The sequence below is a fragment of the Myodes glareolus genome, chromosome 20, assembly GCF_982192425.1.
Source record: "Myodes glareolus chromosome 20, mMyoGla1.1, whole genome shotgun sequence".
NCBI classification, from domain to species: Eukaryota; Metazoa; Chordata; class Mammalia; order Rodentia; family Cricetidae; genus Myodes; species Myodes glareolus.
In genome coordinates, this window is record NC_142045.1 from 45,603,252 (window position 1) to 45,616,549 (window position 13,298).

The window sequence follows — 13,298 nt, forward strand, 5'->3', positions numbered from 1 at the left end:
TACAAAGACTGGTAAAATCTCTAGTTCTAGTCCAATGTATTAACAATGCACACCATTCTCTAAGAATCTTTGTAACATTACAACTCTTACGACTTGAGAGTCGAACTCCGGGCAGTATAGTTTGAAAGAAAGTGCCTTTCTTGTAGACAGATGTAGCTTTGAACTCAGTAAGACAGGTAATGTGAGGTCTGGGTAAGCAAAAATAATCAAAGGCTTGGAGAAAGCTAAGGAGTACAAAGCCTCACCTTCACCCAATTTGCTAAAATTTTCTTTGCTGTTTCAATTTAAAACTTTTTTGTTTAGTGCCAGGCAGTGGTGGTACATGCCTTTAATTCTAGCACTCAGGAGGTAGAGGCAGGTGGATCTCTGGGTTGAGTTTGAGGCCAGCCTGGTCAACAAGAGCTAGTTCCAGGACAGGCTCCAAAGCTACAGAGAAACCCTGTCTCAAAAAAAACCAACCAAACAAACAAACAAAAAACACTAAAATCAAACCAAAAACAACACTTTTTTGTTCAAGAATATTTCCTTACTGATAAAATTTATTGATATAATTTGTAATATTAGAAAGCCTGCACATTCTTGTGCAAGAATCTCAGAATTCTGATACATATACACAGCCTGGAAATCATCTCACACCCAAATCACAGGATTATTTATATAATCTCAAAAAGGTTTGGTGTACCATTTTGTTACAAATTCTGTAAGACTCAAATCTAATTTTTTGTTTGTTTTTAAGAGACAGGATTTCACTGTGCAGCCCTGGCTGTCCTAGAACTAGCTCTGTCAACCAAGCTAGCCTTGAATTAACAGAGATCCACGTACCTCTGCCTCCAGAGTGCTGGTACTAAAGGTGTGTGCCACCATGACCTGGCTCCTAGATCTTATTTTTAATTTATATGCATGAGTCCTTTACCTGCATGCATGTGTGCACCACATGCACACCATTCCTTGGCGATCAGAAGAAGGCACTGGAGTCCCTGGAACTAGAGTTACAGATCTTTGAACTGCAACGTGGGTACTGAGAATTGAATGTAGGTACTCTGGAAAAGTAGCAAGCATTCTCACTGCTGACCCATCTGTGCACCTCCCCCACGTCTATTTTTAGACACTAAAAGTCCTGCTGTTTCTGAATGTCACATAAATGGAATCAATAAGTACACATTGGTGTGCCTTTTACATCTGAATTCTTTCATTTAGCCTAACACATGATAAACTGATTAATCACTTCACCATTCAACTTTGCCCTTTCCTAAAGCTCACATCTCCTTTATCTCTAATTCATATAAATCGAAACATAAATCTCTCACTTTCTGTTACATAAATTACACAGTGAACACATCAACACAGAGGGATTGACTATTCTGAAAGCAGAGCAATTTCCACTCAAAGCATTTCAAGTGAGGATCACCACCTTGTGTTAAAACAGAGTAACTGCAACACCAAATCCATTGTCAGAAACCTCTGATCTGTTCATATCACTAATATATGGCAAAGTCTGGAGCACTAACAGTTCATGATTATAGTGCATCAAAATGTCTAGATAGTCAAATGAGACTGTACATATTAAAAGAAGCTTCTTAAAATTACACGTTCACCTTTAATATTTCAAATATTCCATACACACACACAAAATGAGTACCACACAGAAAAAAGCATTTCATTACTATTAATATTCTATTAAGTTTGAAAACATTATCAAATTAATTCTACTAATGATTCTAAAATATTCAATATATGACTTTGTTTCCTGGCTAATTTCAGTTTTCCTGTAACATCAGTTACAAAATTCAGGAATCTCGGAATATTTGCAATAAAAAGGAAGGAGTTTTATTTAAATTTAAAAGCGATCGAACTTTAAGCAATTATACAACTAGCTACTTTTGATCTAAATAAAAATTGTTTTTAAATTTGCAGTTTTCAGGATAGCATATTAAACAGAATCTAAATCTTGTAAGCTCAACAAACAACCACGAAAACATAAAATATGTAGCTTTTGACAAGTCATCTTTGCAATAATTTTAAATAAAAAAGTTAAAGTGTTCTACGCTCAATCAAAGGGTTTTTTGTTTGCTTGTTTTAACACAACCACCAGCTTAAGGGTAATAGTTAAAGAAAGAAAAGTCACTTTTCCACCCCTAGATAAGACTTGTTTTTTTTAATGAAGTCTTTAAAAAGAAACTTATAATCTTAAGTATAAAAAGGTAGTATTCAAAATGAAAACCTTCCAACCAACCAACCCATAACGACAATGAAACAGAAAGCACAAACTTTGCTATACTACACCATTTTGGGTAGCATTTGGAATGTTTTATTATTATATGTTTCAGTTAAAAAAATAAACTGTAGACTTTAATGATGTATAGGATTGTCTACTGCATTTTCAAAAGACACAGAAAACTAATAAGCTGTATACTTTTCATGAATACTGGAAGCTAAGTTCACTGCATGTCTTTCAAATTCTTCCAAAGTTGATGTCTCTTGTCGATTTCAAGCAACTCTATTTCCTGCAGCCACTGTTCTGATCCTGGCCATATACATTATCTGAATTTTGATGTTAGATTGTGTAAAGGCCCTGTGGTGATAATGTGTATCTTCTAAAAACTACATGAAAATAACCTTAAACATCCATAACTAGGAGGAAAATGCACAACAAAACTAAACTAGGGTTCTACATCACACAAGTCAGAAAGACAATCCTAAGAAAACAACAAACACCGGAAAAGACAAGGGCACAGGGGCACTTAAACCCTGCTGGTGGGAATGTACAAGTAGCACAGGCCACTTTGGAAATCAGTATCCAGGCTTCACAAAACTAAAAGCAGAACTAATATGATTTGCTTCACGCCTGGGAACATACCTAAAGGCAGTTAACTAAGGTTTCTATTGCTGTGGTGAAACACATGATCAAAGCAACTTGGGGAGAAATGGGTTTATTTGGCTTATGCTTCCAAATTACTGTTCTTTATTAAAGAAAAGTCAGGACAGGAACTCAAACAGCAGGAACCTGGAGGCAGGAGCTGATGCAGAGGCTATGAAGGCATGCTGCTTACTGGCTTGCTCCTTCTGGTTTACTCAGTCACTGTTGGTAGTGTTATCCCAGGGCAGGTGGTCCTAAGTTTTAAATCATTAATTAAGAAAAAGCCCTACAAGGTTGCCTACAGCCCAAATTTATGGAGGCAGTTTCTTAATTGTGGTTCCCTCCTCTCAGATGGCTTTAGCTTGTGTAAAGTTGACATAAACTATCCTATTCGAGCACAACATCCATGTTTACTGCTACACAACTCAAGAGTAATCAAGATATGGACCCACCTTAGCAATATATCAACAGATGAATGGATAACAAAAACCACGTTTACATACACAAGGGAAGTTTATTTAGCTGTAAAAAAGAAATGTCATTTATAAGACAATAGACAGAACTGGGGATCATGGTATAAAGTGAAAGACTCTAAACTCAGAAAGACAAAGATCAATGTGACATGCAAATTTAAATACAATGGCAGGGCAGGAAACAAAACTGGACAGTAGCAATTACCATAACCAAGCATTCAACATGTATAAGGGAAAACACTAAAATGAAAACTACTATTTTATAAGCTAAAACAAATGCAGTAAATTTTAATAAGCTTACACATGTATTTCAAAAAATAAAGAATGCTGAAGATAGAATAAAAATAACGAAAGATGTTAAAATCTGAAAAGGAAAAGACTGAGACAGTACAAAGACAAGACACATTTTTTACAAATAAGGAAGGGGAAGGGAAAAGGAAAGTGAATAAGAACAATTCACACAAAGTGGATCAAGGCCATCAACAGATATATGCAGAAGTTCTCAGACTTTAAATAGCATTGGTTTTACAGTAGCAGATGCATAAGTAGTAGTTCTAGCTAGCAGTCTGAGTCCAGAATGTGAAGTCTACATATGAATGGACACCTATCAATGTAGATTAGAAAAAAGGATGGACTATGAGTTGGAACTTTACATCAGGGCTCAGTGCATCAGGAGAGTTACATAGTGGAAAAGCACACTTATCTCTAAGTATATCTCTGTTCATATGCTGACATCACAAGACAATATTGCTCATCAAGACAACTAAACACAGAATCTCAACTTTCCAAACTTAAATATCTAAATGTCAATTCTTAGTGATCACAAATATCAAAAAGTGAATTCCACCAACTCTCAATCTAAGTCCCAATGCCACTTTAATAAGAGTCATTAGTAAATACTTATTATTGTCACATAATAAAATTACACATATAAGGATTTTGAGGACTTGCCCAGTTGAACACTAGCCTAAGAAATTGTATTGTAAAAAGATGAAGTGCTAAGAGAACAAGAAGTGGTGTAGTGACCTTGAAACTATTACAGCCGTCCAGTAGAACACCACATCAATGCTCCTAGTACAGTCACTTTTCTGTGACAGCCTACTACAAGCAGAGCAGTGTATCACTACTCATGTAAATCACCAAACAGATCTCAATTCATAGAAAAAGGGAAGGTAAACTGTCTTTTGACAGTTTGTTACACAAGAAAACTTTAATGAAAGCTGTCACAAGGCTAATAATAGCAAATGCTATTTAGTTGCATTCAGAAGAACACAGAGAAAATTTACCAAACACTCAAAATCCTACTTCACGAAACAGAATTAACATTGAAGGCACTCAACAGCAGGGAACCAAAGGTATCCATAGGAGTTAGTGATGACAAAAATGAAAACCTTAACAGGTTAAACAAAAACCACAGTATTTCTACTGGGGGTGGCAAGAGTGGAGAAGGGTCTGAATGAGGTAATCTTTGAGGGTTGCATCACCACGTTCCATACTCCTTGATAAAATTTATTCCTACCTTTCATACAAATCTGTGAGATATTCAGCACTCACACATATCCTACAAATGTTCAGACATCAGCTGGCTTGTGCAAACACAGCAGCAGTAAAGGAAAGCAAGTCCACTTACCTTCTGTTGACCAAAGCCTTCACTACACAGCCAAAGGCCTAATTGAACTAAATAAAAATGCTCTTCTAGCAGAAAGGATCCTTCTTACCTTTAAAGGCTCTTTTAAAAGTCACAATTTAAAAACTGCAGAGAATTACATCTGAGGTACATATTGTGAGAACAGAATTCATTACTATTTTCGTTCTAATACAGTGAAAGCAATGGTTAAGACAAGATTTCTATAAAGTTATAGTAGGTACATGATTCTCTCAAGTACGAAATGGTTTAGACATTTACCATGACATAGAGGAAAAAGCTAAAAAAAAAATCCTCAAGAAGCCTGAACTAGCTAAAAAAAATGCACTGAATATTTAATTTTCTAGAGATATAAAAGAAAAGTTTGTGGCAGCAGTGAGGGAGTAGAGGGGATGCTGGAGAGTTGCAAAATACTTTCATTAACAGAGTAGCTCCCTGGGTGGCCTTCGACCTAGCCATTCTCCCTATTTTTCATTGTAATTCTCAATGAAAGGGTATGACATTCTGCGCTAGTAAAAGGCTGGCTAGTCCATTCCAACTCTAGTTCATCTACACTCAAGAGAGTAAAACCTGGGATCAGACTTTTCTAATACCCTTAGTGGAAGTACAAATGTGTCATGCATAGTCAAAATTCCACTCAAAACTTTCCTGAACATTGGGAGACTAGTTCACCAAAAACCCTAGGTTTCTCTTGTCCTCTAACAGGAAGTAGTAAATCTGTAGCATGTAACTAAAACACTTAACAATGTATTAAGTGTTAAGAGGACCTCCAATGTCCTCTTCATGAAAAACTCAAAAGAGTGATACAACAAAACAAACTTAATACAATACAATACAAAAAGACACAAACCCAATAACTACAATACCCATATCACCTCCTTTCTTACCTTGTCAATTCTGTCTGGGCGATTAGTAGCTGCCAAAACAGTTACATCTTTTAGCTGTTCAATCCCATCCATCTCTGTTAACAGCTGAGCCAATACACGGTCTGCAACATTCCCAGCACCTGAAGAACTAATAGTTTGAAAACAGTTTTAAAAATCTTCTTTCCTATCCTAAATACACTTACTATTTTAAAAGTTCTTTATTATAAAAGAAAAAAAGATATGTTTGCAAATGTGTGCTTGAAAAGTCCTTAGTAACTGAATTATTATATCAAAAACTATATTCCAATTGTTTCCTTTCCTATAACATCAAATATGGTGATTTTTCTAAAACTAAAATAGTAAATGAAACTAGGATTGGGAAGCGAGATGTAAGATTACTTTAACCAGGTCCTCAAATACACAAAAAATTTAAGGCAGTCAAAATTTATATCTGCAACATATCTATTGACAGGGATAGGTACTGAAATTAAGTTTCTTATGATATAGACTCATTGCTCAAAAGAAGGCTGAAAACTCTGCATATCTCCCAGGAATGGAATGTCTCTATCTCTCTAGATGCATAATGATGGAGGAGGGTTATCTGTCTATTGTGTTATTTTCATTGGTCAATAAAGAAACTGCCTTGGCCCTTTGATAGGACAGAAAATTAGGTAGGCGGAGTAAACAGAACAGAACGCTGGGAAGAGGGCTGTGAGGCAGATGCCATGGAGTCAGCCACCAGGTCAGACATGCTGAATCTTTTCCGGTAAGCCACCACCTCGTGGTGCTATACAGATTATTAGAAATGGGTTAATATCAAGATATGAGAGTTAGTCAGTAACTAACTCTCTAGAGATAATGGGCCAGGCAGTGCTTAAATGAATACAATTTGTGTGTTGTTATTTCTGGGACTAAGCTAGCCGTGCGGGAGTCGGGTGAGGCGAAAAGCAGGCCTGCTCGCAGCTCCTCACTACAGCATAGAAATTACCAAGTATTTTAAAAACACAGCAGCAGGTGGGTGGTCACCACAGTCCTCATTTCTGAACAAACTGGCTCATTTATGAAGTCATTCACAAAGCCAGTTCTACAGATACAAAACCCTTAAATCAAGTAAGAAAACTCTAAGAGAACCCTTTATCAAGATCAAGAGATAACAATTCTCATCCATATTCACACTGATTTCTTCAGATCTACTCAGAACTATGAATTATCTAATCTACGGAATGAAATAGCACTGTGTGTATATTAACACACAGATATCCAGTGAAATGTACTGGGGAGGAACAGAAAAGAACAGAGTCTTCTGTCCTAGGATGAATATCATCTTCACACATTTAACATATGCTAAATGTGACAGAACATTTAGCATATCACCATGTATAGTTACTGACAGGACTCAGATTTCAACATACAGTAGAAGCTTAAAAACTTGACTGACCATCCACAGGACAGAATCAACAGACCCACAGCTTACAAGTGGACATGAGGTATTGTACATAAGTATTGATGCCAAGTGCCAAGTTGACTTCAAGTGGTCCTTTGCAGTATTTAAACTCTTCAAGATCAGAGAGTATGTGAAAATACTAAGTCCTAGTCCTTTCGTATTAGTTGACTATTAGGTAAATAGATCTGCAACCTAACTCTAGTTAAAAGTAAATTTTGAACAGTTTAAATAGTCTATATCCTTCACAAAATTCTTCACAATACAAAATTTCCACGAATCTTTTGCAATCAAATAGCAACATTAGCAAAAATTCCAAGAGTTCATAATTACTAGATAAATAGTCAAAGCAGAAAGAACAGATTAAAGTATAAGTCAATAAATTTAAAAATTAACAGCAGAAAAATGAAATTCAAATAGTTAAAAATATCAGTAACAGCCATAGACATAAATTAAAAAAACAAGATTTATTTGGATATTCTGTTACAGCACACCAACTGAATTAATTTATTTTAAAGATTAAATACAACATGGAAGGCCTCCAGCAGAGTATTCAGCACAAAGGATATACCAGTAGGTAGTAGTTACAAGTACCACCATAATTACCATCCTCACAATCTAATAAAGATACATGTCATCATTTAAAGTTACCCTAAAGAATCGAAATGGAATGTGGTCCATAAATGTATGTATGTATGTATTTATGAATGTATGTATGTATGTATGTATGTATGTATGAATGAATGTGTGTATGTATGTATATCAATCACGGATAGGAGCTGGAGATTTAACTCAGCTAGTTTTCTTGTATGCCAAGACCTCCTAGGGTTGATCTTCAGAACACACAATCACACACACACACACACACACACAAACACACACACTCAAGAACCACGGAAAAGAGGAAGGACAGGAAAGGACAGGAAGTAAAGGACAGTAGCAATGAGGAGAACATAATGTAAGATTTTCAGAATCTTAGAAATAACACACTTCGGGGTCGACAAAATCAAATCCATATTGCCAGTTTCCACTGGCAATGTGTTGATGCATGCCTTTAATCCCAGCATTTGGGAGGCAGAGGCAGGTGGAGCTCTGTGAGTTTCAGACCAGACTAGTCTACAGAGTGAGTTCCAGGACAGTCAGGGCCAAAACAGCAGCCCACATTGAACAGAGGTATGACCTCCAAAATATACAAAGAACTCAAGAAATTGATCATCAAAAGAATCAAATAAAAAATGGGCTACAGACCTAAACAGAGAACTCTCAACAGACAAATCTGAAACGGGTGAAAAACACTTAAGGAAATGCTCAACATCCTTAGTCATCAGAGAAATGCAAATCAAAACAACTCAGATTCCATCTTACACCTTAAGAATGGCCAAGATCAAAAACACTGATGACAACTTATGCTGGAGAGGATGTGGAGTAAAGGGAACACTCCTCCACTATGGTGGGAGTGCAAACTGGTACAGCCTCTTTGGATTTTAGTATGGCAATTTCTCAGAAAATTAGGAAACAACCTTCTTTAATACCACTTTTGGGTATATATCCAAAGGATACTCAACCGTAACGAAAGGACATGTGCTCAACCATGTTCATGCAGCATTGTTTATCATAGCCAGAACCTGGAAACAAACTAACTGCTCCTTGACCGAAGAATGGATAAGGAAAATGTGGTACACTTACACAATGGAGTACTACACAGCAGAAAAAAATAACGACATCTTGAAATTTGCAGGCAAATAGATGGAGCTAGAACATCATATTGAGTGAAAATAACCCAGACCCAGAAAGACAAATATCATATGCACTCACTCATAAGTGGTTTTTAGACATAAAACAGGAAGAAAGAAAGGAGAGAGAGAGAGAGAGAGAGAGAGAGAGAGAGAGAGAGAAAGAAAGAAAACAAAAAACACAGGACAGTCAGGGCTACACAGAGAAACTTTGTCTGAAGAAAACAAATCAAAACAAGAAAACAATTGCCAGTTCCCTTAAAGCCTTCATTATGAAATAGTAGAAAGCATCCCTTAATCTTGCTATGGAAGCCATCAATCCAGTACTGAGAAGAGTTCCTCTGACATGCTTTCTAACAACCAGCACGGATAAAATGGATGTATTCAATATACTACAAAAAAGCCTTCATTCCTGGGTGTTTGAGGAAACCACTGTCATCGACTTATAGAGTTCCTTACACTTAGTTTCCTTTATTCAATACACTACTAAAGGCCTTCGTCCTGGGTGTCTGAGCGGACCACTGTCATAGACTTATAGAGTTCCACACATTTAGTTTCAACAGTTTATTTCATGCTCAAGTGCTCTGTGAGTCCTCGAGGAATGACTTATTTTGAAAACCTAAGGATTTATATATAGTATATACTTTTCAGAGTTTTGCAATGTAAAAGTAAAATGTAAATCCCTCCAAACCTGACAAAGTGTTTTATAAGACTATATACTCAGATACAGTAATGCTTCCCTCAGGAAATAAACTATGTTTAAAAAAAAATTCCTACTCCCTTAGCTTCTTGTTGTTTAACTTCAACAGTTCTCATTACTTAGCTAAAAAAAAAAGGGTGTGTGTGTGTGTGTGTGTGTGTGTGTGTGTGTGTGTATTTTTAGGAGGATAATTCTACCCAGCATTTGCATGTAATGCTTCAAGATCATACCCTTTAAGCTTTTAGGTTAGTTTCGGCACATAACATTTGGACCTACTAACTTGGGCATTTATCTACTTTTTTTTTAAAAAAAAGAGTATTAGATTTCTCTATAGCAAAAACATTTTTAAGTGCAAAAGAATGACCCTTGGGTAGAAGGTAATACAATGCCTTTTCTATAAAATAAATTAGTACTACTCATGATTGGATGGCATCTCTTTTGAAATGTTTTCTCTTTGGCCCAAGAAGCACAGTGCTCCAATTGAAGAGAGGCTCAGAGTTTAAGAGCATATTCTCTTACAGAGAATCTGGGTTCAGTTCCCAATGCCCATGTCAGGTGGCTCGGAATTGCTTTTAACTTATGTATTCACAGACAGATATACACACACACTCATGCACATACTTGAAAATAATACAAATAAGGTTTAAAAAGAGCACAGTCCTCATTTCATTGCTAACCTTTATCCTTTAATTACTAATCAATTCTGTGTATTTAGCACAAATGACAAAGGTTTTCAATTCAGGCCCACTTCTCAATTTAGTTTGCAAAAATACCTGGGATTTTTTGCTGTTTTAGTTCTGTTTTCCAGTTTTGCTTAGCATTCTATTCTTTCTTTCTTTTCCCTTCCTCCCTCCCTCCCTCTTTTTGGTGGTGGTGGTCAGACAGGGTTTCTCTATGTAACAACTCTAGCTGTCCTGGCTCTGTAGAAGAGGCTGGCCTTGAACTCATAAAGATCCATCTACCTCTGCCTCTCAAAAGCTGGAATTAAAGGCATGCACTACTACCACCCAGCACATTCTGTTCTTTTTTTCTTTGGGGGGGGGGGGGGGAAGGGGGCTCTGATAGGGTGAATTACTGCAAAGCTTCTAAGAGAGTCTATACCAAAAAAGAAAAGGTTTCATAAACAGAAATGCTACAATAAAATTTCATAAGAAGTCTATCTAAATACAACAGAAAATCTGTTAACCAACGACAGGAAAGCCTATGAGCAGAAGCTGAACTCAGGGGCTCCTAAGTACCCAGATGAATTAAAACCACAAGCTCCTCCGACCCTCTGGCCCCTCATTCTTATTAGTCAATATTTTGATTACTTGACTGTGTGCCTGTGGTTCTCTTGAGGATTTCACAACTATAATCTAGGAACTTAATTTAATCTAACTATGCAAATGTCCTTTCAGATTAAAAATTTTGTGGTTCTACGCTGTTATATAGTACCTATGGGAAACTACTTAGTATTTTTATTTAAATCACATATATTTAGAAACATATTATTGACATCTCTTGTTACTTCTACACAGTAGGGAGGGTTAACACATCCAATCACTATCTTATAGGAAAAAGTTTAAGAGTACGAGGGGAATTCTTCCATTCTTAATACCCATATCATTTCTGCCTTTATTTCCACATAACCACTTAGACCTAGTCTGAGAACAACTTGGTGAAAACATTTCATAGGCCAAGAAAACAGCTTGGTAGACTTTTTAAACATCAGTAGGAAACAAAATCCATAAAACTCACATCCTAGGAAGTCAAAACCAACATTAATGAAAAGCTTAACTACAAACATTTAAGTCACTAAAATAATGAAATACTATAAAACTTTATTATCTGCTAGGGAAAGGCAACAGGGCATTCAAAACCATTCAGCAATAGGAAGTACTAGTTAGAAATTTATAATATAGTAATTCCTCTTTCCTTTCATAAGTCAAGACTGCTGTGCAAATTATTCTCAAAAGACATACAATAGCATGAGGCATTTAATACAATCAAAGGGTTATATTAAAACACAGAACAGACACAGGCAAACAATACACAGACTATGCGGCTAGCCAGCTGTTTTCCCACTATTGTGTATCTGTTGTGGATATCTTCGTACTACAGAACAGAAAACCTGTTAACAGAAACTTGACATGTACTAACTGGTTCTGTTACAGAAAGTATTTGTTGGGCAAGAGATTTAATTCAGGGGTAGAATCTATGCACAACAAAGCCAAAGTCTTAGGTTTGGTTCCCAGCACCAAAAAAAGTGACAAAATGATGCACTGAAATCTATCTTCAAGGAAAGCTCACTGCCATGATAATTATTAAGCTGATTTTTGGAAAGCTGATAAATAACACATCTGAAATGCTCCAGGACTTAAAACTCTTTGAGCATCTTGTCATCAAGGTCTAAATAATAAAAAAAAAAAAAAAAATCCCAAAACTTGAAAGAAAAAATCCTGAAATTTAAGGCATTTTTGGTTCAATCATTTTAGGTAATTTACATTCTATTTAATTACAACAGTTTATTCTAAAGAATTCTAAAATCTATATTTTTCTTTCTTTCAAGCCTTTTATATTTCAACACTGTTTAAAAGATGTGCTTTATCAATACAAAGCAAGAAACATGAAAATGGTTTTGTGTGGGTCATATAGTAACAACTTATATAACTTACTTCTATACCAAATAACTGTATTTAATTAAATTTTTGTTTTAACATTTAACTATATGTTTATATCAATACTATTATTTCTAATATATATACTAAGGGAACTTTATAAGCAAACTAAAAATTAATTCAAATGCTTCAATTTTATCAGTTTTTTCCAATTGTATAAAAATTACTATACAGAGTGATTAGATGAAAAAAGTACATAAAGGAGAAATTAACTGCACAGATTCAGAAATGATTTCTTCTAGAAAAATATAGTATTAAGTAAAATTTTCATCAAAATGATATTAACTACTATTACTTAACATGCTAATATTTAAGAATTCTTACCTGCCCCTTTCAACTGCCAAAGCATCAAGTTCATCAAAGAAGATAATGGAAGGTGCCACTGCTCTTGCTTTACGGAATATCTAGAGGAAAGAATACCAAAGTAGACAAGATTAACAAATGCTAGAAAATTCCAAAGTTGGTTTCCTTCTGAAAACCATGTAGAATCAAATCTATCATGTACAAAACTACTAGCCTGATCACGTCATTTATACCTCATAACAGGTTCAGAAAAAAACACTTAGTGTCTTACGAGTAACTTCCTTAGTGGTGAGCAGACTACCAATTAATACATTACAGGAGGAAAACGTTACATAGTCAGAGAAATTCAGCTAAATACCAGCTCCACCAAGTACTATATGAGCTTCAGCAGACCTCAATTTCCACATCTAGAAAACGATGATGGTAATAAGTCATATAGATCTCGGGAAGATTAGGAAATGAGTAACAAACAGGGGCATAAAACATTTGGCTCAATACCTGAATCTTAACGAATAACACTATCATAAAACATATTAAAATAAAAGACATATAAAACGCTCATACATCTCAAAGTTAAAATCATTTTAAGAATGTACAGGAAAATGGTTGACATAAAACCCAGG

At 35.6% G+C, this 13,298-nt stretch overlaps 1 protein-coding gene across 4 annotated transcripts in view; it reads right to left on the reverse strand.

The window, feature by feature from the left end:
* Afg2a (AAA ATPase AFG2A) overlaps positions 1-13,298 on the reverse strand; it is a 177,081-nt gene that overhangs the window by 118,192 nt on the left and 45,591 nt on the right. For all 4 annotated transcript variants that reach the window (XM_048424808.3, XM_048424807.3, XM_048424810.3 and 1 more), the window contains exons 13-14: positions 12,697-12,776; positions 5,863-5,989 (exon numbers count right to left, since the gene is read on the reverse strand). In XM_048424808.3, the coding sequence (XP_048280765.1) occupies positions 5,863-5,989; positions 12,697-12,776 (207 nt within the window). The remainder of the gene's footprint in view (positions 1-5,862; positions 5,990-12,696; positions 12,777-13,298) is intronic.